This window comes from Notolepis coatsorum (genome assembly GCF_963971535.1).
Source record: "Notolepis coatsorum genome assembly, chromosome: 14".
NCBI lineage: Eukaryota > Metazoa > Chordata > Actinopteri > Aulopiformes > Paralepididae > Notolepis > Notolepis coatsorum.
In genome coordinates this window covers 50751597-50779450 of record NC_140178.1, presented here as the reverse complement: position 1 = coordinate 50779450, position 27854 = coordinate 50751597, and the positions used below count along the sequence as shown (strand labels likewise).

At 41.0% G+C, this 27854-nt stretch overlaps 1 protein-coding gene across 1 annotated transcript in view; it reads right to left on the bottom strand.

The window, feature by feature from the left end:
• Positions 1-27854, bottom strand: part of c1qtnf6a (C1q and TNF related 6a) — a 51757-nt gene that overhangs the window by 18818 nt on the left and 5085 nt on the right. The window contains exon 2 of the mRNA XM_084328827.1: positions 14607-14825. Coding sequence (XP_084184953.1) covers positions 14607-14814 — 208 coding nt within the window. The 5' untranslated portion in view covers positions 14815-14825. The remainder of the gene's footprint in view (positions 1-14606; positions 14826-27854) is intronic.

The window sequence follows — 27854 nt, the reverse complement described above, 5'->3', positions numbered from 1 at the left end:
TCGGGAGTGGTGTTAGTTAGACAATGCCTAGGCTAACCGGTCATATCCGCTTCCGTTCATTGTGCTAAGCTAGGCTAACATGCAGCCAGATAGCTTTCTACTGAACGCACAGAGAGGAAACTGGTATCTATCTTCTTGTCTATCTCTGGAGGAGACAGTATAAGCTTGTCCCAAAATGTTGGCATGTTCCTTTAAGACCAAATCATTCAAATATAAGGGCTGGGACTTTATCGCATTCATTTCGATTAATTAACTACAGAAAGAATTAAAAGTTAAAAAAAATTTATGCATTTAATCGCATGATGATTTTTCTTTATTGTGTAAGAATGTTACCTTTCAAAGGAGACCAGACTCATGCATGTGCTATAAGTATAAAGTATAATAAATCACAAATAACTTTTTTTCTTAGTCTGGCTTGTTCATAAAAAAGAATAAAAGAAAAGAAATTGAGATCAATCAAGAGTTTTTTTTCCCAATGGTCAACTGTTCTGGAACGTACTTGAAAGTACTGCGTTTAACTTTTACCTCGAAAGTGCTTGAGTTTACAAAAGGTCCTTTGTGCTATATATATATATTATTTCTAAAATTGCTGCACTTTGTTAAAAATTGCATTGATCTGTTGGTCTGTGTAGTAGCTAATACAGGATTTTGCTGCTTAAACGTATGTACTGTATAATGTATATTCATTGATACCAACTCGTATACCAACATTTATTTGAATTGAAAAATGTTGCTTTTCGCATAAAATATTGATATGCGATTAAAATGTGATTAATTTAGATTAATTAACTATAAAGTCTCGAATTAATTCGATTAACATTTTTAATCGAGTCCCACCACTAGGTGCATTTTCAAATGAATTTGGGTATATCAAATGAATATACATTATACATACATTTAAGCAGCAAAATCCTGTATTAGCTACTACACAGACAAACAGATCAATGCTATTTTTAACAAAGTGCAGCAATTTTAGGAATAATATATATATAGCGCAAAGGACCTTTTGTAAACTCAAGCACTTTCGAGGTAAAAGTAAAACGCAGTACTTTCAAGTACATTCCAGAACATTTGATCATTGAAAAAAAAAATACTCTTGATTGATCTCAATTTCTCTTATTTTATTTATTTTTTATGAACAAACCATAACAATTTGCGATTTATTATACTTTATACTTATAGCACATGCATGAGTCTGGTCTCCTTTGAAAGGTAACATTCTTACACAATAAAGAAAAATCATCATGCGATTAAATGCATACATTTTTTTTTACTTTAAATTGTTTCTGTAGTTAATTAATCGAAATTAATGCGATAAAGTCCCAGCCCTACATATAATATATGGGACCAATTCGGTGAATTCAGGAAGTGTTTTCTTTTCCTTTGGGATTAAAATATTGGGAGAAAATGTTTGCGCATGAGAAGGTTGTAACCTAACCTACTGAAAAGTGAATGAAAACCATCAGCAAGTAAATTACCATTTCTGTTTGGAAGTGAATTGATCCCAACCTTGCTTCAAAGCAACCGAGTCACAGGCACAGCAGAGGAGAAGAGAAAGGGAGTGGGGGAGAAAGGAAACAGAGGAGTGAGAGGGAGCTTTTAGACATGAGGTAATATTTTGTAAAGTGATTCTCTTACCAGCAAAAATGGTGTTTTGTTTAATTGCTATGTTGTTTTCCATTTCTCCTTGACTGTAATGGATAACCCACTTTTCATATGTGAAATTATACTCTTCTAATTGGCCTGACTCTAGATGTATCTTATTTTGCTTGATGATGATGATGATGATGATGATGATGATGATTATGATTATGATGATGATGATAAAGGTTTATTTTGCCTACTGTAAAAACATGCTGTAACATCTCAGTCAACATGCCAGCATGAGTCTTTATCCAAGTAGGGGTTTCTTTCTTAACCTGGAGGACATCTGTAAATATTCCATGCTCTAGCGAGTAAAAGGTTTTGCATTTCACATGTGTTTCTGAATAGAAATATCCTAACATCCTTTCCACATCTCCTTGGCAAGATAGGATGGCCTACTTTTGTACAGATTTTCCTTTCTCTGTGTATATTATTTTGGTGGATGATGATGATGTGTTTAATTTATAAATATACTGATTTATATCTAAATAGCATCCATAGTGGATATTCTTCATATTGCTCTCCTGTCAAGTCAACCTATTCAAGCTGCTTTCATATAATGTTTTTAGATATTACATCACTACCAGGGAGAAGGTGCATAGAATGCTGGTAAATTATTATAAGAACATAGAGGGTAAATAATATAGAATGAATAATGTTAAAACCTTCTAGCATAACGCAATGCATGTGATACATACCGGTATATCAGTCATCCAAACCCAAACTGACAACTCTTGTGCCTATGACACACGAGCAGTGGTTCTATGACACACAAGCAGTGGTTCTATGACACATGAGCAGTGGTTCTATGACACACGAGCAGTGGTTCTATGACACACGAGCAGTGGTTCTATGACACATGAGCAGTGGTTCTATGACACGCGAGCAGTGGTTCTATGACACGCGAGCAGTGGTTCTATGCCACATGAGCAGTGGTTCTATGACATGCGAGCAGTGGTTCTATGACACGCGAGCAGTGGTTCTATGACACACAAGCAGTGGTTCTATGACACATGAGCAGTGGTTCTATGACACACAAGCAGTGGTTCTATGACACACGAGCAGTGGTTCTATGACACATGATCAGTGGTTCTATGACACATGAGCAGTGGTTCTATGACACACGAGCAGTGGTTCTATGACACATGAGCAGTGGTTCTATGACACACGAGCAGTGGTTCTATGACACACGAGCAGTGGTTCTATGACACACGAGCAGTGGTTCTATGACACATGAGCAGTGGTTCTATGACACACAAGCAGTGGTTCTATGACACATGAGCAGTGGTTCTACGACACGCGAGCAGTGGTTCTATGACACATAAGCAGTGGTTCTACGACACGCGAGCAGTGGTTCTATGACACATGAGCAGTGGTTCTACGACACATGAGCAGTGGCTCTATGACACATGAGCAGTGGCTCTATGACACATGAGCAGTGGCTCTATGACACATGAGCAGTGGTTCTATGACACATGAGCAGTGGCTCTATGACACATGAGCAGTGGTTCTATGACACATGAGCAGTGGCTCTATGACACATGAGCAGTGGTTCTATGACACATGAGCAGTGGCTCTATGACACATGAGCAGTGGTTCTATGACACATGAGCAGTGGCTCTATGAGACATGAGCAGTGGTTCTATGACACATGAGCAGTGGTTCTATGACACATGAGCAGTGGCTCTATGACACATGAGCAGTGGTTCTATGACACATGAGCAGTGGCTCTATGACACATGAGCAGTGGTTCTATGACACATGAGCAGTGGCTCTATGACACATGAGCAGTGGTTCTATGACACATGAGCAGTGGCTCTATGATACCCGAGCAGTGGTTCTATGACCCGCGAGCAGTGGATATCGTATAGCTCTGCTCAGCGTCATAGTGCAATACTCTCAGCCTGCGCTCATGGTGTAGGTAAGAGTCCTTCTGGACACTTAACGCCTCTTCCTTCCTTCCCTTCTAAATGTTTTGTAATAACGATGTTTTTTTCCAAAACGTATGTTGCTTCACTACATTGGGGATACGACATGTGTTGTGTGTGAATTGTCTTGTCGCTGGTATAGTTCTCTCTACCTAGAAAATCGGCGTTGTTTTTTACGTGAGTAAAAATTAACTGGTTTGGTTGTGATGAGAACTTGTGTGTTCATGTAACGTTAGTTTAATGTGGTTGAGCTCACAACTAGTTGGGTTAATAACCCTGCAAAGCTGTGCTTAGTGACATATGATCGAGGGGTGAGTCCTTCTCTCAGCCTGTGATGACAATAAACAAGTAGCGTGTTCACATATTAACAGGGGTACCTGTTCAACCTAGTCGTATCAAGGGTAAGGTGGGGACGGGTGATTCCCCCCGGTTCCCTGGGGCTTCCCCCCCTCCTCTCAAACATGTTTTGTTTACAATATATTGTTTTCACTATGTTTGTGGGGATACGGTGTAATTCCTCAGCTTCTGCTGGGGTTGTGCTCCTGCTTGAGAAAACGATTTTTTCCTAGGGAAAAGATTGTTTTGGTCGCTATCATGTGGACTTAGCAAGACCTGTGGCCAGTACGTAATCGAGGACTTGTGTCTTCTCTCGTTATAAAAAACTGCGTTCCTCTTACGGTAGTGAGAGTGTACTTTTGCCTTTTTTGTTGTGATGGAGGGTTGTGTGTGTCGTTAAGATCCACAACTGGGTTAGGTGTTGGCCTACAGAAGTCACATGTGTAAGCTCTGGTACCGGGGCTCTTAAAGGGGCCCTCTCTGGGTCTGTGTTTTTCTTTGTAAAATTCAGATGGCAGGGTTCGCACATGAGTCTATGTGAAGCTGTTAAACGCTTCAGGTAGCATGCTATGACTGGTGTCATGGCTCTACTTTGACATTACATCGTATCAGGGGTGAAGGGTCATAAAGGGGTGAACTGGTAAAACCTTCCTCCCCTTTTTCTGATTGGTCAGGGGTTAAAACCCCCTGTCCTTCGGGCTTCCTGTCACGTTGCTGGATCAGCGCGTTACAGGGTAGGGGGGGGGGGGGTTTCCTGGTCCCACGCCATATTGGGCGGTGGACCACGGAAATTCCCCCGCCATAGAGTACGTCACTGGGCGCGTTTCTATTGGTAAGACTTCCGTGGGTTATTCAGGCTCCATGTTATGTACCTCTGTTACAGGGAGTTTCAGAGCCTCCTCCTCAGGGAGTTTAGAGCCTCCTCCTCGGGGAGTTTCAGAGCCTCCTGTGAGTTCAGACCCTCCCTCCCAGTGAGGGAGCCTCCTCAGAGTTTCAGAGCCTCCTCCTCAGATTGTCAAGGTGAGTAGAACTTAAAAAGAAGTTCTGCTCTGTTGTGTATTGAGCTTGGTGGGTGATGCAACGCAGTAGAGACGTTTGTTCTTCTGCTCTGCTCCCTACTGGTAGTGTGTGTATTGGGTCAGAGCCTCCTCCTCAGGGTGTTTCAGAGTCTTCTCCTCTGGGAGTTCAGAGCCTCCTCGTGAGTTAGAGTCTCCCTCTCAGTGAGGGAGCCGCCTCAGAGTTTCAGAGCCTCCTCCTCGGAGAGTCCTAATCCAATTGTTACATAGCTCAATGTTGCAATATGTCTTTTCAATCTATTGCTCACGTGGGAAGTCTCTCTGGGGGTTCCCCGTCCTTTCCTTTATGGAGCAGGTTGACGGGGTATCGTTTAGGGAGTTCCCTGACTCCTCGCCGGTAATGGTCTGTTGAGTCATGGTTTTTCCCCCGTCATAGGTTACGTCGCTCCCCGTCCCCTCTTTTATGGAGCATGGTTGACGGGGTGTTGTTTTCCCTCAGCCGCGTCGTATGGGACCCATGTCCGTATTTTTTTCTGTGAAAAAAGCGGCTTCTTGTCGTTCTCCCAGGCGGCTTGGAGGAACGGTATCTGGTGTCTTGTTAGACTATCCATTGATGTGTTTTGGGTCTCGACGTGTACATAGTGCTGGCCCTGGGTGCTTCTGATAGGAATCACGCATGGGCTTGCGCGCCTTGGTTGCTCATCATTAAAACTGCGTTTTTATGGGGCAACTGGGATGGAGTTTGTCTCTTCCGAGCGCCAGTTTACTAGGTTTGTCTCGACGAATTCTCGTTCATATCTGGGGGATGTTAATGGAATAGATCAAAGCATAGGTAGAGGGGTCTCACGCCCTTGGGGTGGGCCACCGAGCGTGGTACGGAAGGGACCGTCTGGGTGGCGCCCTCTGTAATGTTTTGGATCGACGCGTGTACCTACCCCCCTCCTAGTGTTGGGGATGTCGGCGTGATTAGGGCACAGGACTGATTCTGGTCGCGCCGGTCCAGGTCAGTTGTCCGCCGGGGACGCAGATCTGCTGTTCTGGTACCCTGAGGGACTTGTGCTTTTTTCGGGGGGGGAAATGCCGGGTCGGTCCGGGTGTTACAGGGTTTGACGTTATGGAGATGTTCATGGTTGTGTTACTACGTATTACCCCTCACTGTTGCTTGGTCCATGTTGTGTTGTACCTTGCGCTGTGCTAAGGGGGCCTGGTCCTTCTCCATTATTTTCGCCCCTCTCTTCTCCTGATTAAGCATGGCTGGGAGGGGGCTGTTGAGGTGATTCTTCTCCTCTGGCATTCCTGTGTACGCCAGGCCCGGTCCGAAATTGTTTCGTCGACCCGTAGGCCTGGGATAACCCCTTTTTGAAAACTGAAACACTTGTACTGCGGTATAGCCAGTGTATACCCGCAGTTGTGTTTTGGAGTTTTTTCTTGAGGGGTTATAGGAACGACCACCAAGGGGGTGGTTGGTTCCCTGGTGTGTTGCAGCGGAGTCAACTCTCGGGTTAGGCCGCTTGAGTGTGCCCCCACACGTTTCATGATGTCTGCCAATCGTGTCAGCCTTCTCTGCCTCGACCCCTCTAGAGAGTTGGGTTTTTTTTTGTGGAGGCTGTGACATGCACAACAATGCCAACATACGCCCCTTCCGCCGGGGTGCTGTTTCAGCAGACCCCTTTGGCGCCCGTCTAGTCCGCAGTGCTCCAGGCTCAGGTCAAGTGCCTGTTGCCTGGATTGAGGGATCAACCTCTTCTGGGGGTCGTCTCCCCGGTGCGCTGCCTGCTCCCGCTGTGGGTGTAGCCTCTTGAGTGCTTTGAGCTTACAGCCATGTCAACCTGAACACGCCCGATCTCGTTCGATTTCGGAAGCGGTATAGGTTCAGGCCTGGGTTGTACTTGGATGGGTGACTGCCTGAGTATACCACCAGGATCAGTGAGCTAGGCGGCGTGCTATAGGGGGGAAGGGCCTGCTCTTGGATGGGCCCTGTCCGAATACGCTGGCGATGTGGGGGACGGTGTCACTAGTGACCGCCTGGTGAGGTCTCGATCAGGGGCGGATTTAGGATTGTAGGAGATCCGGGGCTTAGCCCAGATGGGCCCCCCCCTTTTTTTTTGTTTTTTTTTTTTGTTTTTTTTTAAAAAAAAATTTTTTTTTTTGGGCAGGCAAGGGGTGGTTTGGATGGGCTCAGGCACGACCCCCTCCACGACAGATTTTTTTTGAATTTAATGAACCTGTACGTGCAATTTCCTGCAATATAGAGCCTTCAATCTTGACCAATAAAGCTGCTCTTTTCACTATAAAACTCAGTTAACCATAACATAGTTATGGTTAGATTTATATATTGGGGGGGGATATATCATATTTTTCATATAATCAAAAAGTGGTTCAATAGTGGGAGAGCAGAGATGCTCCGAATGCTCTTATGGCCAGGCGTCTATGATTCACTGATACAAAGTAAAATAGTGCAGTGCAATAAAATAGTTAGTAAAATAGAATAAAATAATGCAATAGTGCATTGCAATAAAATAGTTATCATCGTATTTAATCAGGAGGCCGGTAAGGAGTGCATTACAGTAGTCGAGTTGGCTTGAGATAAAGGCATGGATCTGGTTTTCAGCGTCCTTTTGATTTATAAATGGCCGTACTTTAGCTATGTTTCTAAGGTGGAAGAATTAAGTTTTTGTCAACTTGTTGATTGTGATTTAAAGCTTAGGTCTGAGTCTACCATAACACCAAGACTTAACTCACTCAAATACAGTTAGCAGCTGGATAGACCACAGATGGAAATTAGCTTCTGCTAAATCTGGTACAAACATATTTTCATGTAACAATGATGAATTGAAAAAAAAGAAAAAGAAAAAAAAAAGATTTTTTTTTTTTTAAATAGATTCGGGGCTTTTCAGAATACATCCGGGGCTTGAGCCCAGGTAGCCACCCCCTAGCTCCGCCCCTGGTCTCGATGCTGTGGCGTCATTGGCCTCTCCAGGCCCCCTTTTTCCGGGGGGGTCCAGTCCCTTCTGGGTCTGGGTCCTCCTTCGCGCTCCGCTGCTACGGCCTTGCCACAGGGTTGGTTTTTCTCTTGACCCTGTGATATTAGGGGTGGTAACGGGGGTTTGTTCCTTTCCGTTCGTTCCCTAGTGGCATGCGGGTTGTGCGTTTGTGTAGTCGTGGGTATGCCCCACGGTCTGCTCACCCTGTGCGTTGAGTTGCTGAAGTCTCCTCTTCGTGCAGTCGGACCCGACGCCCCCGTCCTCCGCTAGGGGGTTTCGGGGGGCTCGGGTCCTCCCCGGTTCTGATGGTTGTGGGGGGCCTTAGCGGGTACATTTGTTGAGCTTCAGCTCTGCTCAGCTCCTGTGTTGCACTATGACGCTGAGCAGAGCTATACGATATATAACGTACGGTGTATATAACCATAGTTATATGAGTATAGTGATGCTCAGCGTCAGGACTCACTGAGGACCCCTTGATCTTGCCTTGTGGTGAAAGATTGGGAAGGAGCTGATGGTATGGCCACACCCCCGCTTATGTAGGTAGCGGATGGGGGTGTGGCCAGACAGATGATGGTATTAAAGGTACATGTGAGAATTTATTTCAGTTCAATACTGGATATGAAGAGTATTGCACTATGACGCTGAGCGTCACTATACTCATATAACTATGTTTATATACATAACCGTACGTTCTATGACACGCAAGCAGTGATTCTATGACACGCGAGCAGTGGTTCTACGACACACGAGCAGTGGTTCAGAAAACAGAAGGAAGGTATAAATGTCTGTTGGTTTGTGGTTTGCAGAAACAACAGCTTTGCTAACGGACGGTGACATATCCGTCAATTCCAATGAATTAAAGACAGACGTTGATACTTGATAGAAAGACAAAAGGAATCAATGTAGCCTGGCCCTGACTGGATCAATGTAGCCTGCAGGCCCTGACTGGAAGAAATATGCCCTAATGAACCTTTATACTTAAAAGCTCCGATCTGTGATTTCTTTGACCATTTCTGAGCGAAAGACCCCAGGCGGTCAGGGTGGGGGGTCAGACCTCCAACACCATCACCCTGAGCATCGGGTCCCCCCAGGGCTGTGTTCTGAGCCCCCTGCTGTACTCACTCTACACACACGACTGTGTGGCCAAGTTCAGCTCCAACTCCATAGTGAAGTTCGCAGATGACACGGTGGTGGTGGGGCTGATCTCGGACAACGACGAGAAGGCCTACCGGGAGGAGGTTGAGGTACTGGAACGCTGGTGCCAGGACAACAGCCTGCTCCTGAACATTGGTAAAACCAAGGAGCTGATTGTGGATTATAGGAGAGGACAGCAGGAGACGCACACACCACTGATGATTAACGGGGCTACCGTGGACAGGGTGAGCAGCTTCAAGTACCTGGGGGTCCACATCTCAGAGGACCTGACATGGTCAACACACATAGACACAGTAGTAAAGAAGGCGAAACAGCGTCTCTACCACCTGAGACAGTTAAGGAAGTTCAGAGTATCGGGAAAGATACTCCAGTCCTTCTACTCAGGAGCTGTAGAGAGCATCCTGACCGGAAACATCACTGCCTGGTATGGAAACAGCACGGCACAGGACAAGAAGGCCCTACAGAGAGTGGTGCGCTCAGCCGAGCGTACCACGGGTATTGCACTACCCCCCCTGCAGGTTCTATACAACAAGAGGTGCAAATCCAGAGCCTGCAGGATAATGAAAGACCCTCACCACCCCAATAACAGCCTGTTTCAGCTGCTGAGGCCTGCGAACCCCAGCTACTAGGACAGAGCGGCTTAGGCTCAGCTTCTTCCCCCAGGCCATCAGAGCCATGAACAATGAACATTGAGTGCTCAGAACATTGAACTGTCCACACACAAGCACACATGAACACACACACGACACGCACACTGTGCACGCTCACACACGAGCAGCCACTTAACACTTTAACATGAGCGGGCACACACTCATGTCGCACACACGCACACTTATGGCCAAAGGAAAGGACACTTTAAATTAGAATAACAGGAACAGTGTATTGCACTACCAAAGCTAACTAGCATGTCCCACATGCTCTGTAAATAACTATGTACAGATACCGAGATGTCACTCCATGTTACCTGCTACCTGTTACTGCACAATGTTGTTTCCTTCTTATGATTCTATTATATGTACCACTGTATTGCACATCGTTGCGGGCAAGACCACCCGCATTTCATTGTATACCTGTATGCCGTGACAATTAAAACTCTTGACTTGACTTGAATGTGGGTATATATACATTACATTATTGAAGAGTTTGATCTCTAGCTTGTTGTAAGCTAACTTGTTGTAAATCACAATGCAGGTGTGTTTTACGCTAGTGTTAACAAAGATTACCAATGTAAACAAATATTTTACTGTCACAAAATAGTGTTAATACAAAAACCTATATTTACATGTAGTGTTACTATATCAAGAGCTCAGTCAATCAACTAGAGAATGAAAACTATTTATTTTTGGTGGTGGGTCTATCCGTTTGCTTCATTGATTGGGTCTTTAAAGACTCAACGATATTGTGATATTTGACTGTTTTACTATACACAACAAAGTTTAAACTATCTAAACCCTGGTTGCATTCATCCAACCATTTGGGGAATACCACTAGATTTCAGAATTATTGTATTATTGCCACATTTTCTTCCAAGCTAATTTAGTCTCAGAGGTCAGTAAATTGTTATTGCCATTATTAAGGCACTTGGGGCAGACAGTGACTTAAAGCTCTGTGTAGCAGATTGATTTGTTATTAAGGCACTTGGGGCAGTGATTTAAAGCTCTGTGTAGCAGATTGATTCATTATTAAGGCACTTGGGGCAGACAGTGACTTAAAGCTCTGTGTAGCAGATTGATTTATTAATAAGGCACTTGGGGCAGTGACTTAAAGCTCTGTGTAGCAGATTGATTCATTATTAAGGCACTTGGAGAAGTGACTTAAAGCTCTGTGTAGCAGATTGATTTGTTATTAAGGCACTTGGGGCAGTGACTTAAAGCTCTGTGTAGCAGATTGATTCATTATTAAGGCACTTGGTGCAGACAGTGACTTAAAGATCTGTGTAGCAGATTGATTCATTATTAAGGCACTTGGGGCAGAGAGTGACTTAAAGCTCTGTGTAGCAGATTGATTCATTATTAAGGCACTTGGGGCAGTGACTTAAAGCTCTGTGTAGCAGATTGATTCGTTATTAAGACACTTGGGGCAGACAGTGACTTAAAGCTCTGTGTAGCAGATTGATTTGTTAATAAGGCACTTGGGGCAGTGACTTAAAGCTCTGTGTAGCAGATTGATTCATTATTAAGGCACTTGGAGAAGTGACTTAAAGCTGTGTAGCAGATTGATTCGTTATTAAGGCACTTGGGGCAGTGACTTAAAGCTCTGTGTAGCAGATTGATTCGTTATTAAGGCACTTGGAGAAGTGACTTAAAGCTGTGTAGCAGATTGGTTCATTATTAAGGCACTTGGAGAAGTGACTTAAAGCTGTGTAGCAGATTGATTCGTTATTAAGGCACTTGGGGCAGACAGTGACTTAAAGCTCTGTGTAGCAGATTGATTCGTTAATAAGGCACTTGGGGAAGTCAGTAACTTAAAGCTCTGAGTAGCAGATTGAATCGTTATTAAGGCACTTGGGGCAGACAGTGACTTAAAGCTCTGAGTAGCAGATTGATTCGTTATTAACACTTTGAATGCCAGCCACGTGTTTTGTCGTTAGTTCATGCCGACCGCTGAGTGCCGCCAACGCTATATAGCGTTTCTTTGTCGTATTTTTTTTAATTTTTTTTTTAATTCATATTTCATCAATCGAGCCTCAGGTTAGTGATGCAGACTCTCTCTGAGCTCAATTGGGAAGATACCGCCCCCTATCATCTCTCCCTGTGTAACTGCACCCCATTACTTTAGACTGATGAAGGGGGGGGGGGGCAGTTTCCTCATTTTACTTTTCTGTCAAGCCAACTGAAGAATCCATTGTGAACAAATTCAAAAAAGTTAAAGTTTTCAAAATATAACAAACAAAACAATAAATCAACAATCAAAAATCAACAAAAACCGATCCAGAAAAGAACAAAAAAAGTTAAAGTTTGCAAGATAAAACAAACAAACAAAAAATTAACAATCAACAAAAACCGTTCCTGAAAAGAACATAAGCCAACATAGGAAAACCAAAAATTCATCTGCAATACCAGAGTTTCATGGTAGAGAAAAACAGATTGTAGGTTAAATTTTACTATAAGATTCTAGAACCCAGTTTTTAAACATCTTTTTAAACTTAAAAATACTCCTGCTGTTTTTTATTTCATCCGGTAATTGTTCCAGAGTTTCACTCCTTTAACTGACACAGACATACTTTTAAGTGTGGTTCGAGCTCTAGGCTGTTTCAAATTGAGTGTTCTTCTTAAATTATACGTCACCTCTCGTTCTTTAAACAAAATTTGTAAGTTACATGGCAGTTGATAACTTCTAGCTTTAAAAACTAACTCTGCTGTTTTAAGGTCAACTAAGTCGAGGAACTTTAATGCCCTTAGTTCAAAAAACAGTGTGTTTGTAGGATGGAGATAACTAACATTGTTCACAACCCTTATTGCCTTTTTCTGTAAGATGATAATAGGATTCAGATTAGTTTTGTATGTGTTTCCCCAAGTTTCTATACAGTAAGTTAGATATGGTAATAAAAGAGTACAATAAATTGTGTATAATGATCTCAAATTTAATATGTATCTGGTTTTTCTTAAAGGGGAACTATTTTACAATTTCTTTCACTATTTGGGCACTTTTACACAATTCCTGTTAGTCTATGGAACACCTCTGTAATTTTTCTTTTTTTAATTCATTGTTTTGTATTTCTAATCAAGTCCTCAAAAACAGCATTTTTCTACCTCAAGATCTTAAGCCGTTTTGAGCCTGGGCACCTAAACCACGGTGGGGCCTGATGATTATCATGCAGCGGAATCTCTCTGACATCACAAATCAGCACATTTTCAGATGACTCAGTTCAGTGAGGGTGAATATTGTGAGAGGAGAATTGGAAGAATGCGCCAATATGAGAATTAGAGACATAGATCATATTAATATAAGTCCATATAGCTATGAAACAATGCTAAACACTGAAAAAGGCCATTTATAAGATAGTTCCCCTTTAAGATACCTAAGCTATGCGCTGTTTTTTTCTTTACATAGTTAATATGAGTTTTCCAGCTGAGGTTTTGGTCTATCACGACCCCCAAAAAAGTATATTCATTTACTCTTTCAAGATGAACATTATCTATGCATATCTCTACTTGAGTATCCGGATGTATTTTTTTATTACCAAACAAAATACATTTAGACTTACTTATATTTAAGGAGAGTTTGTTAGTATCAAGCCAACATTTCAGCTTCCCCAGTTCACCTGTAATATTTGTTAGCAACTGTTGTAGGTCTGCATCCCTAATTCCTATCAATGTATTGTTCTGCAATAGCTCCCCCTTGTGGAGGCTTGATCTTCCTTGCAAGATCTGGGCCAACATTTACAAAAAAAATTATTAAACTCCTCCACTACCTCATGCATGTTGGTTATTTCCGTTCCATTTACAGAAAACTGATCAATATAGCCTGGTTTGTTATTTGATTTTCCAATTATTGTGTTTATAATTTTCCATGTTCCTTTAATATCATTTTTATTCATTTCTAGTAAGTTATTATAATAATCCTTCTTACGTTTTCTTATAGTAGGCCTATCTGTTAATTTATTTTTATATATTTTATATTTTATTTATTTCTGTTTAGTTCTATGCTTGATGAAATCTCTATAAAGAGTATTCTTCTTTTTACAGGCATTTGAAATTCCTTTTGTTATCCATGGTTTATCTGGCTTCCTAGTTCGTCGGCTACTTTGCTGCACAATAGGACAGAAACGATCATATAAAGTCATGAATGTATTCAGAAAGCAGCCATATGCTGAGTCCACATCAGTTGCTTCAAACACCCGTCCTCAACCCATTGCTGGAGAGCCAGTTCCCTTTTGAGTGCCCCTATTGAGTCCTCTGAAAGGTGCCTTTTATTACACATTTTCTGAGATTCCCTCTTTGGCTGATTATTATCTTCTATTATTACAAAAACTGGTAAGTGATCTGTTATATCATTTGTCAGCAGTCCGCACACAATTCTATTATTTATAACATTAGTGAAAATGTTATCGATCAAAGTAGCAGATTGAATCGTTATTAAGGCACTTGGGGCAGACAGTGACTTAAAGCTCTGAGTAGCAGATTGATTCGTTATTAAGGCACTTGGGGCAGACAGTGACTTAAAGCTCTGAGTAGCATATTGATTTGTTATTAAGGCACTTGGGGCAGTGACTTAAAGCTCTGAGTAGCAGATTGATTCCATGCCTGAAGAAAACCTTACCTTTGAGGATGGTTATGTTTATACAGTATATTATGTTATATACTATAGTGATTCACCATACATGTCTAATATCTATAATATTCCACAACATACTATGTGGAAGTACATACAATACTATGATGATAAATCACTACAGTATTTCTGTGGTAAATCTTTAGTGTAAAAAAAACCCCAGGATTACTATAAATCACTATCACTTTATTTGGTAAATCTACTGTGCATGAAAAACTAGAGGAATACTAGTATTACTATAGTTAATTTCCATAAATACGATACTTTACCTTTGAGGATGGTCATGTTTATGTAGGTGCGGACCTCTGGCATATGGTTGAGCCCTGACATGTGTGCCGGCCCTGCACTGCCCTCTGCTGGCTCCAGATGGTCACAGCAGCGTCTGCAGGGGCCTGGAGACACACCGGGTGGAGGGACGGTGAGCACCAGGGAGGGGAGGGAGAGAAGCACAGGGAGCAGGAGGAGGACGTCCAACATGGCTGCTACACCTAATGGAGGAAGGTCAAAGGTCGTAGTTTTTTCAGTAGGGCGGTTCAGCAGTCTTAACTTTATGATGGTTGAGTAATAAATTATGTTTTGGGTACCCCTTCGGTAGCCTTAAAGAAGAGCCCCGGATGTCTACTGTCTTCCAGGTTTTATTGAGTCTGCTTAGCATTGTTACTTTCAGGAAGTGGATTTGTACTTTCTTCTCAAAAGTTACAATAACGAAAGGCGTAGGGGTTGGTACCATTCACATTTGAACTGGTACCGGTACCTGTACCTGTTCCTGGACTTCGGTATCGGTACCCAACTGGAAATAAATTATAATTTTAGTTGTAAAAAATAAAAATAAAAAACTTCTCAATTTCAACATTGTTATTTATTTAGAACATTTTGTTATTTATTGTTGTAACACACCACACAAAATAAATCCAATGTAAAAATCCCAAATAAACCCATGATCATGCATTATGTTTTTAAATGTTTAAATTAAATATCAACATTATCTGGCCGTCCTCAGTAAATATTATCAAACTCCTCTGACCTCGTCTGGTCTTTCCAAAGACCCAAGAGATGGGATAGTAATATGTATATTTGTGGAAAAGGCTCCCTCTTGTCTAGTATATTACACTCTTGTCCGGCAGCGTGGCTACATGAGTACATTGAGTAGATCTCTGGACTGTTGTTGTCCAGCAGGGGGCACTCTGTCCTCTGGACTAGTCGATAACAATGCCCCTGTTACGGTGATAGGGACACTGTACAGCTGCGAGTGCCGTCCTTCGGATGAGATGCTAAACCGAGGTCCTGACTGAATTTGGTCGCCTATCGCAAAGAGTAGGGGGTTCCCCGACGTTCCTGGTCAAATTAGGCGACCTAATCATCCCTTCCCCTTAACACATTCAGTGCCAGCTATTAGACGGGACCCGCTGTAGCAATGCCAACGCTTTAAAGGTCCCATGTCTTATAAATGGCCTTTTCCAGAGTTTAGCATTGTTTTCTAGCAATGTGGGGTTGTATCAATGGGGTCTGTGTCTCTAATTCTCATTTTGGCTCATCAGTCCAGTCTCGAGTTCACGAGATCCTCCCTCACTGAACTAAGCCATTCTGATTTGACTCGCTCGCTGACGTGAATAAGGCACTGGTTGTAGTCACCCCCCACAATCAACAATTCGCTCAACAACAGAGCGAGTGGAAATACTGACACTTCCTCAAACGGGTTGATGTGGCGCAGGTGCCGACAGAGAGAGAGCAGAGAATGAGCGAGCGAGAGAGAGGGAGAGAGAGAGAGATAGACAGAGAGGGAGAGAGAGGGATACGGAGCATTTACACTCTCTCTCCCTCTCTCGCTCGTTCTCTGCTCTCTCTGTCGGCACTCGTCAACCTGTTGCAAAATATCATAGCGCACACGCACACTCCCACGCGTATTCCGATCTGTGCAATAATATTCACAGGGGTATATATTCTCATTTGAAACAAGTTACCAATGCATTGTCCCGTGGGATTATGCCCCCCTGCGGCTAAATTAATTAGTCTCCCTGTCTATCTCTCTATGTCTCTCTCTGTCTGCCAGTGCAGACTGTGAGTGACTGTCACTCAAAGCGCTTTGCAAGTATGGGCGGAGCCCAGCCCAAAACAGCTTGAAATCTTGAAGTGGAAAAATGCTGCTTTAGAGTACTTTAGAAATACAAAACAATGAATTAAAAAAAACTCACACCCACATTTTTTAACCACTATGATTTACAAAAAAAAAGTAATACACAATCTTTCATGCACTGTTAAAAACATGAAATAAACACAAAAAGTGCAACAAAAGTGCAACTAGGGCTAAAAACCCAATGAAATAAAATAATTAAGCATTACATCACACGCAGGAGTGGTTTGTGACCAATAAACCATGCCTAGGGGTGGTTGTTAGGCCCGAGGCGCAGCCGAGGGTCGTTAGACCCCCCTAGGCATGGTTTATTGGTCACAAATCACGACTGCACGTGGTGTAAAGCTTTTATACAACTGCCAGATTCATCCAACCTTATTTCTATACAATAAACACACATTAATCGAAGATTTATTGAAAAAACCATCCGCCAGAAAAAGTAGTTCCCACAACTCCATGTGGAAGCAGCTTGAAGTGCATCCAACCAAACTAACACATCCAACTGTGTATTATTGGAATGATTGAGAGAAGTTGCCTCATGTGGAAGCAGCTTGAAGTGCATCCAACCAACTAACACATCCAACTGTGTATTATTGGAATGATTGATTGAAAATTTATTAAAACGTTTTCTTTGCCCTATAGGAAAAAAACGTTTTCTTCGCCCTATTTTTTTATTTATTTCTTTTAGCCTAAACTTAACCAGTTGGAAACCAGGGGTACAGTAATAAAATTAGCAATCAACCAATCAATCAATTCAATAGACCATGCTCACTTAAAACAGCGCTGCTTCTCTCTCAGTCTGACTCCCCCGCTGTTGCAGACAGGAGTGTGTGTGTGTGTGTGTGCGTGTGTGTGTGTGTGTGTGTGTGTGTGTGTGTGTCACAGTGTGTGTGTGCGTATGTGTGTGTGTGTGTGTGTGTGTGTGTGTGTGTATGTGTGTGTTTGTGGGTACGCCAGCGTCGGACAGTGTGAGAGAGAACGCTGCAGTCGGAAAGTAGGAAGGAAGAAATTTAAATCAATCAATTAATCTATCAATCAATCCGCGATTTTTCTTTTGTTCTAGATTGAGTCAAGACCCATCAATTACATCATCCAACATTGTTTAAAATACTAACACGTTCCCCTTGACAGAATCGCTTTATATTTAGTCGTTATGACGCTATCAACATATCCATTTGTTAAAGATTATTGTCCGCCATCTTGTTTTTTCCGACGGAGTGATCCGGCGGAGTGATGTGATTCGGTGGTGGGCGGGTCCTGGGACCAGGAGCGTGGATTATGAAGGATACATACGTGTAAATGGACTGTTTCAGCCAATCAGAATAGAGAAATTTGCATGCCGTTGTATAATAATAAATAATATATGCTTCTTGCAGATTTCTTAGCTTAAAGGGGAACTATTTTACTATTTCTTTCACTATTTGGGCACTTTTACACAATTCCTGTGAGTCTATGGAACACCTCTGTAATATATATATTTTTTTTATTCATTGTTTTGTATTTCTAATCAAGTCCTCAAAAACAGCATTTTTCTACCTCAAGATCTCGAGCTGTTTTGAGCCTGGGCTCCTAAACCACTGCGGAGCGTCGTCTTCGCCTGAACATTAACATGCAGCAGTGACTATATGACATCACATATAGGCACATTTTCAAACGACTCAGTTCAGTGAGGGTGAATATTGTGAGAGGAGAATTGGAAGAATGCACCAATATGAGAATTTTGAGACATAGATCATATTAATATAAGTTCACATAGCTAGGAAACAATGCTAAACACTCAAAAAGGCCATTTATAAGATAGTTCCCCTTTAACATAACAGACCTAAGTTTGGGGGAACTAATGGGATAACTGGGGTTGCAACAAAAGTGCAACTAGGGCTAAAAACCCAATGAAATAAAATAATAATAAATAATATGCTTCTTAACCCATTCCCTGCCACCACTTTGATCATCTTATACCATTCTCTGCCAGTACTGTAAGTCTATGGAGATGTTCACCTTCTTTGCAGGGCTATAACTTTTTAAATTGTATTGCTAAATTGACATTACTATGGCCCATTCAACATCGATTATCTATCGTTCAGGATGTAGGAACGTTTTACTTTTTCATTCACACATTAATACGAAAATACCGTCTAGAGTATAAATATGTTTTTATCGTTTTCTGCAGTATTTCCTAGAACGTGAGATATAGACATAAATGCATATATTAGGTTATCAAATGCCGTTTGATACCGATCAACGCTATATTAAAAATGTCAACTGTACATGGTCCTAAACATTATGACTGATCATGCGCGGGTGAAAGGAGGGGGGGGGGGGTCGTTTATAATTCCGTGACCGACGTTAAATGATTTATGTAGTATGGGTGATATATAGATCAGAGCAGTTTGTATCGAAAATGATAAACAAAAACGCTGAAACTCACGTCAGTCTCCTCGTACCGTTGGGCGATGAGAGTGGAGCAAACAGATCCCAGTTATGTGGTGGGGATCGAGGCGATCCATTTCCGGTTTGTATATTACTAATACACGCCCAAGTCATGTAGATTATTGAGTTATGGCAACGGATCCATATCCACGGTGTGTGTATTGAGTCCCGCGACGATAAACGAGTGGCTGGACGGAATAGGGAGACGCACCGGGATCACAAGAGATCCACTTCCGGTTGCAACTCGCCGATCAGCCACCAGGTGGCAGTATTTAAGCGTTGCAGAGTTGTGCTGGCTCACACAGCATCCGACAAGGCTCCGTGAGTGAAATATGAATACAATGGCGAAAATATGAAATATGATCAGAATCACGTCGTACGCCGTTATTGGCAGAATTCGCATGAACTTGAAACGTATGACGTTATTGGTGGGGAAAGGGTTAACAGACTTCTTAGCTTAACATAACAGACCTAAGTTTGGGGGAACTAATGGGATAACTGGGGTTGCAACAAAAGTGCAACTAGGGCTAAAAACCCAATGAAATCAAATAATAATAATAATAATAATAATAATAATAATAATAATAATAAATAATTATGCTTCTTAGCAGACTTCTTAGCTTAACATAACAGACCTAGGGATGCAACGATCTGACTTTTTCAGTCCCGATACCGATACCAATCTCCCCCCAAAAAAAAGTTAAAACAAATAAAATGTATCCACGTTTTTTTAAATTTTTAAATTTTTATATATTTTGTTTTTAAGAATTGTAAAGGATCACAAGTGTGTTTTTGATTTGTTGTAAACAAAGACAGAAAATAAACTTCATTCATTCAATTAATAAACTGTATGCCTCACTGTCACTGTGTGGAAGAGACTGGGATCATTCTTTTGTGCAAGGCAACATCAGGCTTGACTTAAAACATTACTTTCCTAACTTAGTGAAACTAAATGTAACAAATTAACACATAGATATAAATGTACTGAATGGTTATTTCTTATTTAATTTATTATTCAAAAAAAGAAAATAAAAAAATCCTATATTAAAAAAAAAAAATTACCGATACCCGATCCAGCTATTTTACTGATATTGGCGGCCGATACCGATACCAATATCGGATCGGTGCATCCCTAAACAGACCTACAGTAAGTTTGGGGGAACTAATGGGATAACTGGGGTTGCAACAAAAGTGCAACTAGGGCTAAAAACACAATGAAATAAAATTATAATAATAATAATAATAAATAATATATCCCTCTTAGCAGACTTCTTATCTTAACATCCCAGGGAACTAATGGGATAACTGGGGATGTTGTTTGCTCCTGACAAGAGTCTCAAAGTCTGGGGTGATGGTAGACAAAGCAACTTGAGGTCATGCTCAATGTCCAATCTGTTCCTCTGCTTTGTCTTCAGCTGGACCAGAGCTGAGAAGCCACTTTCACAAAGATAGGTAGTGCAAAAAAGATATTATAAAAAAATAAAAATAAAATAAAAGTTTTACTTTTTTTCTTTTTTTTCACACACATCTGCGACGCGACCCACTCAAAATGGCCCCACGACCCACTTTTGGGTCGCGACCCACCAGTTGAGAAACACTTCTATATTATAGCCATGGATACAATACTATGGTCATTTGACAGTGACTTTCTTCTGGTCAAGATGCAAAAAAGAGATAACTTTTCCATGCATACATTTGCGCGTTATCCCATGGTGAATATAAGTATAATTTCAGAGTGGTTGGGGTAATTCCCGAAAGGCTGAGTAATAGCCTTGTACGTCAATTATATTATAAGCGTTGGCGTTTCTTGCCTGGACACGCTACTATTCCCAAATCAAATCTATATAGTAGGTATTATGTTTCATCATGAATGCATGGAAGGGGGGGGGGGGGGGGGGGTCGTTTCTGATTATTTGATTACCACCATTCGTATTGAACACTAAAAACGCTTATCAGCCCGATCGGTATAAAAGCATTGCACGATCAAGCTAAAATTGACGTCAGATAGTCCTTACTCAGAAAACGGTGACATTTGACCGTGGCACAGGCCAAGATATAAGGTTTCAAAGGGTGCTCGATACCGCCGTCTAGCTGGATGCGGCCGGTATTGCACTTTGGCGATCTCAGACTCATTCCCTATAGTAACACCAAGGTCCCTGGATGAATAATGTCGAAAAAAATTTAAATATCGAAAAAAGGAAAAACAATCCAAAAATGACTTTTTACGTTTTTGGCACTCAACTGTCGGCGCCCAATAACAACGTTTTTTGGCACAGAAAGTGTTAATTGGCTGATATCAATCCCTGTCTCCTGAGCCATTCAGCCATTGTGTAGTGTGATGTGTGCCTGGTGCCAGTGTATGGCAGCCATTGAGCCTGCGTAACCCAAGGTTGGGTGCTACAGTACCAGTGGTGGTGAAGGAGGCAATTTCCACCCTACATTGTGGGGAGCGCTTTGAGTGTCTAGAAAGCGCTAGATAAATGTAATGAATTCTTCTTATTATTATACTAAATATGTAATTGATCTAGCGTGAATCGGTACTCGGTAGTACCAATGTCATTCGGTCTGTACCCTTAAAAGTACAGAATTCGGTACCCAACCCTAAAAAGGTGTGACTTCACTGATGTACTCAAAGTGTTCCCACAAGCAGCGAGTAGGACACATCTGGGGCATATTCCTCTTAATTGTCTTTCAGTCCTAACCACTGTGATGAGGAGAAAAGGTGTTTGGGTGTTTGAGACAAAAGATCATAGCGTTTTCAAAGTATTCTGCTTAAAAGAGAAATAAAAGAGAAATTTGTTCACATATCGAAAAGACATTCCATAATCCAGAGTATTCTATTTAAATGTTTTGCTAACACCAACGTGGAAAAGTCAAACGAGGCAACGTTTGCAGGTGAAGGGAAAAACTTGTCCAAAAACCACATGTATCAATGGGAAAGAATCCCTTAAACACCAGAGTCCCTAAGCATCTGCTACTGGAAAAGAGAGAAGAATGGGATCCTGAGCCAAGGAAAACATTTACTAGCCCAAAGAGAGCAGGGAAGGGTCAGGTCAGGAATGGCGAAAAGGAGCCAAGAGGATTGAGGTCTTCTCAAGTCAAAAAACACTGATTCCTTCTGGCTCAGCCAGGCATGAACGGTTGCATGTCGCCTGTCATCGGGTAAAGAAATGCCCAGTATATATTGAAGCCATCCAACACAAACAAGAGGTCCAGTGCCAGAGTGGCAGTGACAGACCACAGGGTGCCCATAAATGTGACGAGAATCATAAATCACCCTCAGAATTCCCATAGGCTACTCCGCCTCACAACAGTTAGGTGTCAAGAGGCTGGCTTTTTAAAGAGGCCATGTTGTGCTTTTTGGGTTTTCCCCCTTACTTTTAACGTGTTATATCGCTGGAGGTGCATGCCTAATAGAACATCTGCAGTTACAAAGTCCACGCCCAAGGGAGTTATTCTCTCTGACAGAAAACACAGTTTTTAGTCCATTTTTTTCTTCCGTTACATGTCTCTACGTCACTATGACTATGTAACACAATAGTTTACTCTTGCCATATATGTCTATTGATGTTTAATATTCACTGTGGTCTGACTCCTGACTTAAGGCCCTCCCATAGTCGAGCGGAACGTACGCGGACCGGACTCCGCGGAGGTCCGTTCGGACTCAAAGCGGACTCCAAGGGCGAAGCTCCAATTTTCTAATGCGCGGACGTCCGTGCCGCTCACTTGGTGTCACAGAAAGCGCTGCTCTGCGTTTTGGTTGACATCGACCTGCATTTAATGTGACACTGATCTGCATTTACTCTGAACACTCGCTCCGTGCCAAGTGAGAGTAGGGCAGGATCATGATTAAATGGGTAGGATTGGTCCGGTAAAACGTTGGCAGGTAGATGATGCAAAATGTTGTTTTACTATCGCTAATCGTCATCCATTCCAATTCATATACATTTGGACCATGTATTTTTTCATCATTTGAAGAAACTTGAGACGTTTGAATGACTTTTCTAAATGAAGACAGGATCCGAAAAACGCCTGCTTGAAGCTGAGTGAGCCTGGCTGCTGCAGTGCACACAAAGCTGTAACTAGGTGCTTTTTGACCATAGAAATATGCTAATGTTTGTAAATAAACCATAAAAATATTAATGGTAAACTAGGAAATTACCATCATATGGAATCTTTATGAAGTGAGTATAGGAAGCCTGTGTGAACTGCTCTTGCTCACAATTAACACAAATGATTAGACTAATTTAAGAGCGTGGTGGTCCAATGGTGGATACACTCACTTTCAGTTCAATCAATTTGATTTGTAAACATGAATCACAATTTATTTACAAATGATAGCATTTATTCTCATTTGCTTCTTTGTAGGTTGGATGCGTTACATAGGACTATCTCTCAAAACTTTCATTTTGATTCAGCTTTCTGAATTTACTGAATTGACACTTTGACAGTGATCTGACTCCAACCTTGAAACCCTAATATCCTAACAACCTTCTTCTTTGTGAGTGATAACGCTATGACCAATAGGAAGTAAGGAGTGGACCCTATATGAAAAGGACAGGTTTACTGATTAGAGAATATATAATACAATATACAACACTAGAGTCCTGCTCCTACCAGGCAGCTTGTCGAAGTGTCCTTGAGCAAGAGACTTGACCCCTAATTGCTCCCGATGTGCAGGTTGGCACCTTGCATGGTTGCCTCCAACGACGGTGTGTGAATGTGTGAGTGAATGGGTAAAAGCTTTGGATAAAAGCGCTATATAAATGCACCATTTACCATTTAGAGTATAATGTACTATATAAGTGCTGGGTTAGAGCAGAATGGACCGGATAGACTACCCATGTGCAGAAAGGCCCGTTCCCATAGCCATACAAGATGATGTCTGCATTAGTAGCCTATTGTAAGATTTTCCAAAGAATCTCTCTCAGGTAGTTAGTACAGTAAATAATCTCTCAGGGTCTAGTTAGTATAGCAAATAATCTCTCTCGGGGTCTAGTTAGTACAGCAAATAATCTCTCAGGGTCTAGTTAGTACAGCACATAATCTCTCTCAGTGTCTAGTTAGTACAGCAAATAATCTCTCAGTGTCTAGTTAGTACAGCAAATCATCTCTCTTGGTGTCTAGTTAGTACAGCACATAATTTCTGTCTAGTTAGTACAGCACATAATCTCTCAGTGTCTAGTTAGTACAGCAAATAATCTCTCAGTGTCTAGTTAGTACAGCAAATAATCTCTCTCAGTGTCTAGTTCAGTGGTCACCAACCCGTCGATCGCGATCGACTGGTAGATCTTTGAGACTTTCCATTTCCATTACAGTTCTACTTTTGTTTTGATGTGAAAAGTGATACTGCATACGATGACTGCACTTAGCACTGACTGATAAAGTACATATTACAGTTCTACTTTGACAAACATATTTACAATTAGCATTTTATAATGTTAATAATATGAGAGTCCACATTACAGTTCTACTTTTGTTTTGATGTGAAAAGTGATGCTGCATAAGATGACTGCACTTAGCACTGACTGAGAAAGTACATATTACAGTTCTACTTTATAAAATGCTAATTGTAAATATGTTTGACAATGTTAATAGGAGAAGGTCCACATTACAGTTCTACTTTTGTTTTGGTGTGAAAAGTGATGCTGCATAAGATGACTGCACTTAGCACTGACTGAGAAAGTACACATTACAGTTCTACTTTATAAAATGCTAATTGTAAATATGTTTGTCAATGTTAATAATATGAAAGTCCACATTACAGTTCTACTTTTGTTTTGATGTGAAAAGTGATGCTGCATAAGATGACTGCACTTAGCACTGACTGAGAAAGTACATATTACAGTTCTACTTTGACGTTTTAATGTTGGACCAAAGCATTGCATGTAATTAGAATACAGGCAAATAAAAGTAATTTAGTTTAAAGTACAATCTTGGCTGTCTTTTTCTCTCAACGCTTCAATAGGTAGATCTTGCCTTCACCAAAAAAAAAGTGATCTTGGGTTTAAAAAGGTTGGTGACCACTGGTCTAGTTAGTACAGCAAATAATCTCTCGGTGTCTAGTTAGTACAGCAAATAATCTCTCTCAGGGTCTAGTAGTTAGTACAGCAAATAATCTCTGTATCTAGTTAGTACATCAAATAATCTCTCGGGGTCTAGTTAGTACAGCAAATAATCTCTGTGTCTAGTTAGTACAGCAAATAATCTCTCTCAGGGTCTAGTTAGTACAGCAAATAATCTCTCAGGGTCTAGTTAGTACAGCAAATATTCTCTCAGGGTCTAGTTAGTACAGCAAATAATCTCTCTCTGTGTCTAGTTAGTACAGCACATAATCTCTCAGGTAGTTAGTACAGCACATAATCTCTCTCAGGGTCTAGTTAGTACAGCAAATAATCTCTCTCAGTGTCTAGTTAGTACAGCAAATAATCTCTCAGTGTCTAGTTAGTAAAGCAAATAATCTCTCTCAGTGTCTAGTTAGTACAGCACATAATCTCTCAGGGTCTAGTTAGTACAGCAAATAATCTCTCTCGGTGTCTAGTTAGTACAGCACATAATTTCTGTCTAGTTAGTACAGCAAATAATCTATGTGTCTAGTTAGTACAGCAAATAATCTCTCTCAGGGTCTAGTTAGTACAGCAAATAATCTCTCAGTGTCTAGTTAGTACAGCAAATAATCTCTCAGGGTCTAGTTAGTAGTTAGTACAGCAAATAATCTCTCAGTGTCTAGTTAGTACAGCAAATAATCTCTCAGGGTCTAGTTAGTAGTTAGTACAGCAAATAATCTCTCTGTGTCTAGTTAAAGACGCACTTCTTCAACCATTATCTGAATTTAAAAAAAATAAAAAAATCTAACCCTAACTAACCGTACTGTCATGCACTTGTCCTAATAAACTAACCTACACTGTAGCACTCAACACTTTGATGAACATTGTTGCTCAGTTGATAGAGTTGTGCCCTTCCTGATGGCTTGTCGTACAGAACATGTAAATCGCTTTGGATAAAAGCGTCAGCTAAATGACTAAATGTAAATGTAATGTAGTTAGTACAGCAAATAATCTCTGTGTCTAGTTAGTACAGCAAATAATCTCTGTGTCTAGTTAGTACAGCAAATAATCTCTCAGTGTCTAGTTAGTACAGCAAATAATCTCTCAGGGTCTAGTTAGTACAGCAAATAATCCCTCTCAGGTAGTTAGTACAGCAAGTCATTTATTGCCTTCTTTTTCATTTGATGCCTGGCTGTTATGTAAATTAACCCTACAGGATATTGAATACTTTTTTTGTATCTACTCTACTGAACTCACCTCCACTCTGTTCAGTTCTAGTCAACTCTACTCTAGGCATCACTGCTCTACTGTACTCTACCCTACTCTATTCTGCTCTTCTCTACTCTGATCTACTCTATGCTATAGTAGGGCACACTGTATGTGGTGCAGGGGCGTTTTTAGGGTTAGAAAACATTGGGGGATTCAGCCCAGGGGGGGTGTTTTTTATTTATTTTTTAAGCACAGAAATACGCAATTTTAGATTAATTAGAGATGAATACTGAATAACTAGAATCATTAGAGGTTCTCAAAGTAAGGTCCATGAGAGGGATATGGGCAGTCCCTAGAAAATTCAAAGTTAACAGGACCAAATCATCAGTTTCTTATTTATTTATTTATTTAGCCAGATAAAACATTGATCTGGTCCAAGAAGCCCCAACAGGAGTACAAATATACATATATACATATAATATATATACATATACTGTACATACATACACATATACACCAATAACAAAATAAAAACACAGTTAATTGTAGATACACAATCAGGTTTAAGCACTATAAAAATGCAGCAGGTGAGTTCACCTGTCTTCAACCAAAATGGAAGGACTGTGAAGTACTGTACACAGAGAACGTGAAAATATACAATACATTCACCAAACACTACACAAGACAACCAATGATGCAGACTGATGAAAATATACATTTTCTCCCATTTTCCCAAATCAGTCAACATGGAGAATCACAACAAAAAATTATCTTGCCAGATCCAGCTAGGCAAAGAGATAATGTCTAGTATTTTCTGTTTACATTTTTTCAAAAAAAAAATTGTGTTACTGTAATTTTAACCTGTACTGGATACAGTATTTTATGTTTGTCTGATATTTGCTGAGCTTACAGTGTTATGCACATAGTAGCATGAAAACTGGGACATGTATTGTTGTGATTCTCCATGTTGAAATGTTGACTGATTTGGTTATATGGAGAGAAAATGTAATTTTTTTCATCAGTCTGCATCATTGATTTGGGTATATGTAGATAAATAAATTATATTTTCATCAGTCTACAGCATTGGTCTTGTGTATAGTGTTTGGTGAATTTATTGTATATTTGCACATTATCTGCGTACTTCACTTACAGTACTCTAATCACTGAGAAGTAGAATTGCTAAATGTGTTTTAGGTTAAGCACAGCAGTGTGTGTAACTGGTTCAAACAGAATTAAGTCATTATGTAACGTGTGTTTCATATGGTAACAAAATTAGTGTATGGTTTTGACAAGTGTTTAATTTAGCAAAGGATCTGAGGTGTTCTGATAATTGTGTGTGTGGTTGTGCTAATTGTGTGTTTTGAAACACCGGGCCCCGTTTTCAAAATCATGCTTAGGCAATCGAAAAAAAACTATTGTGTGTTTCATTATATACATATGTTTCAGTCTTCTCATTAAAAAAAGATTCGATTTTTGGGTCTTTTCCTGCCTTTGGTCCGCTTTGCATTCACATCTCAAATGAACCGCAGCAGGGTTCACTTGCAAGAGTGAATGAGCTTTCACACCACCCCAAACCAACCGGACTATCCGAGGTTCGATTAAAGCTTATTATAGGACACTGGACATGGGTATGGATGGCTCCAGGTGCTGCTGCGTTAAAGTGCACATCTTCAATATCTGTACTATTTAAAAGCACAGTG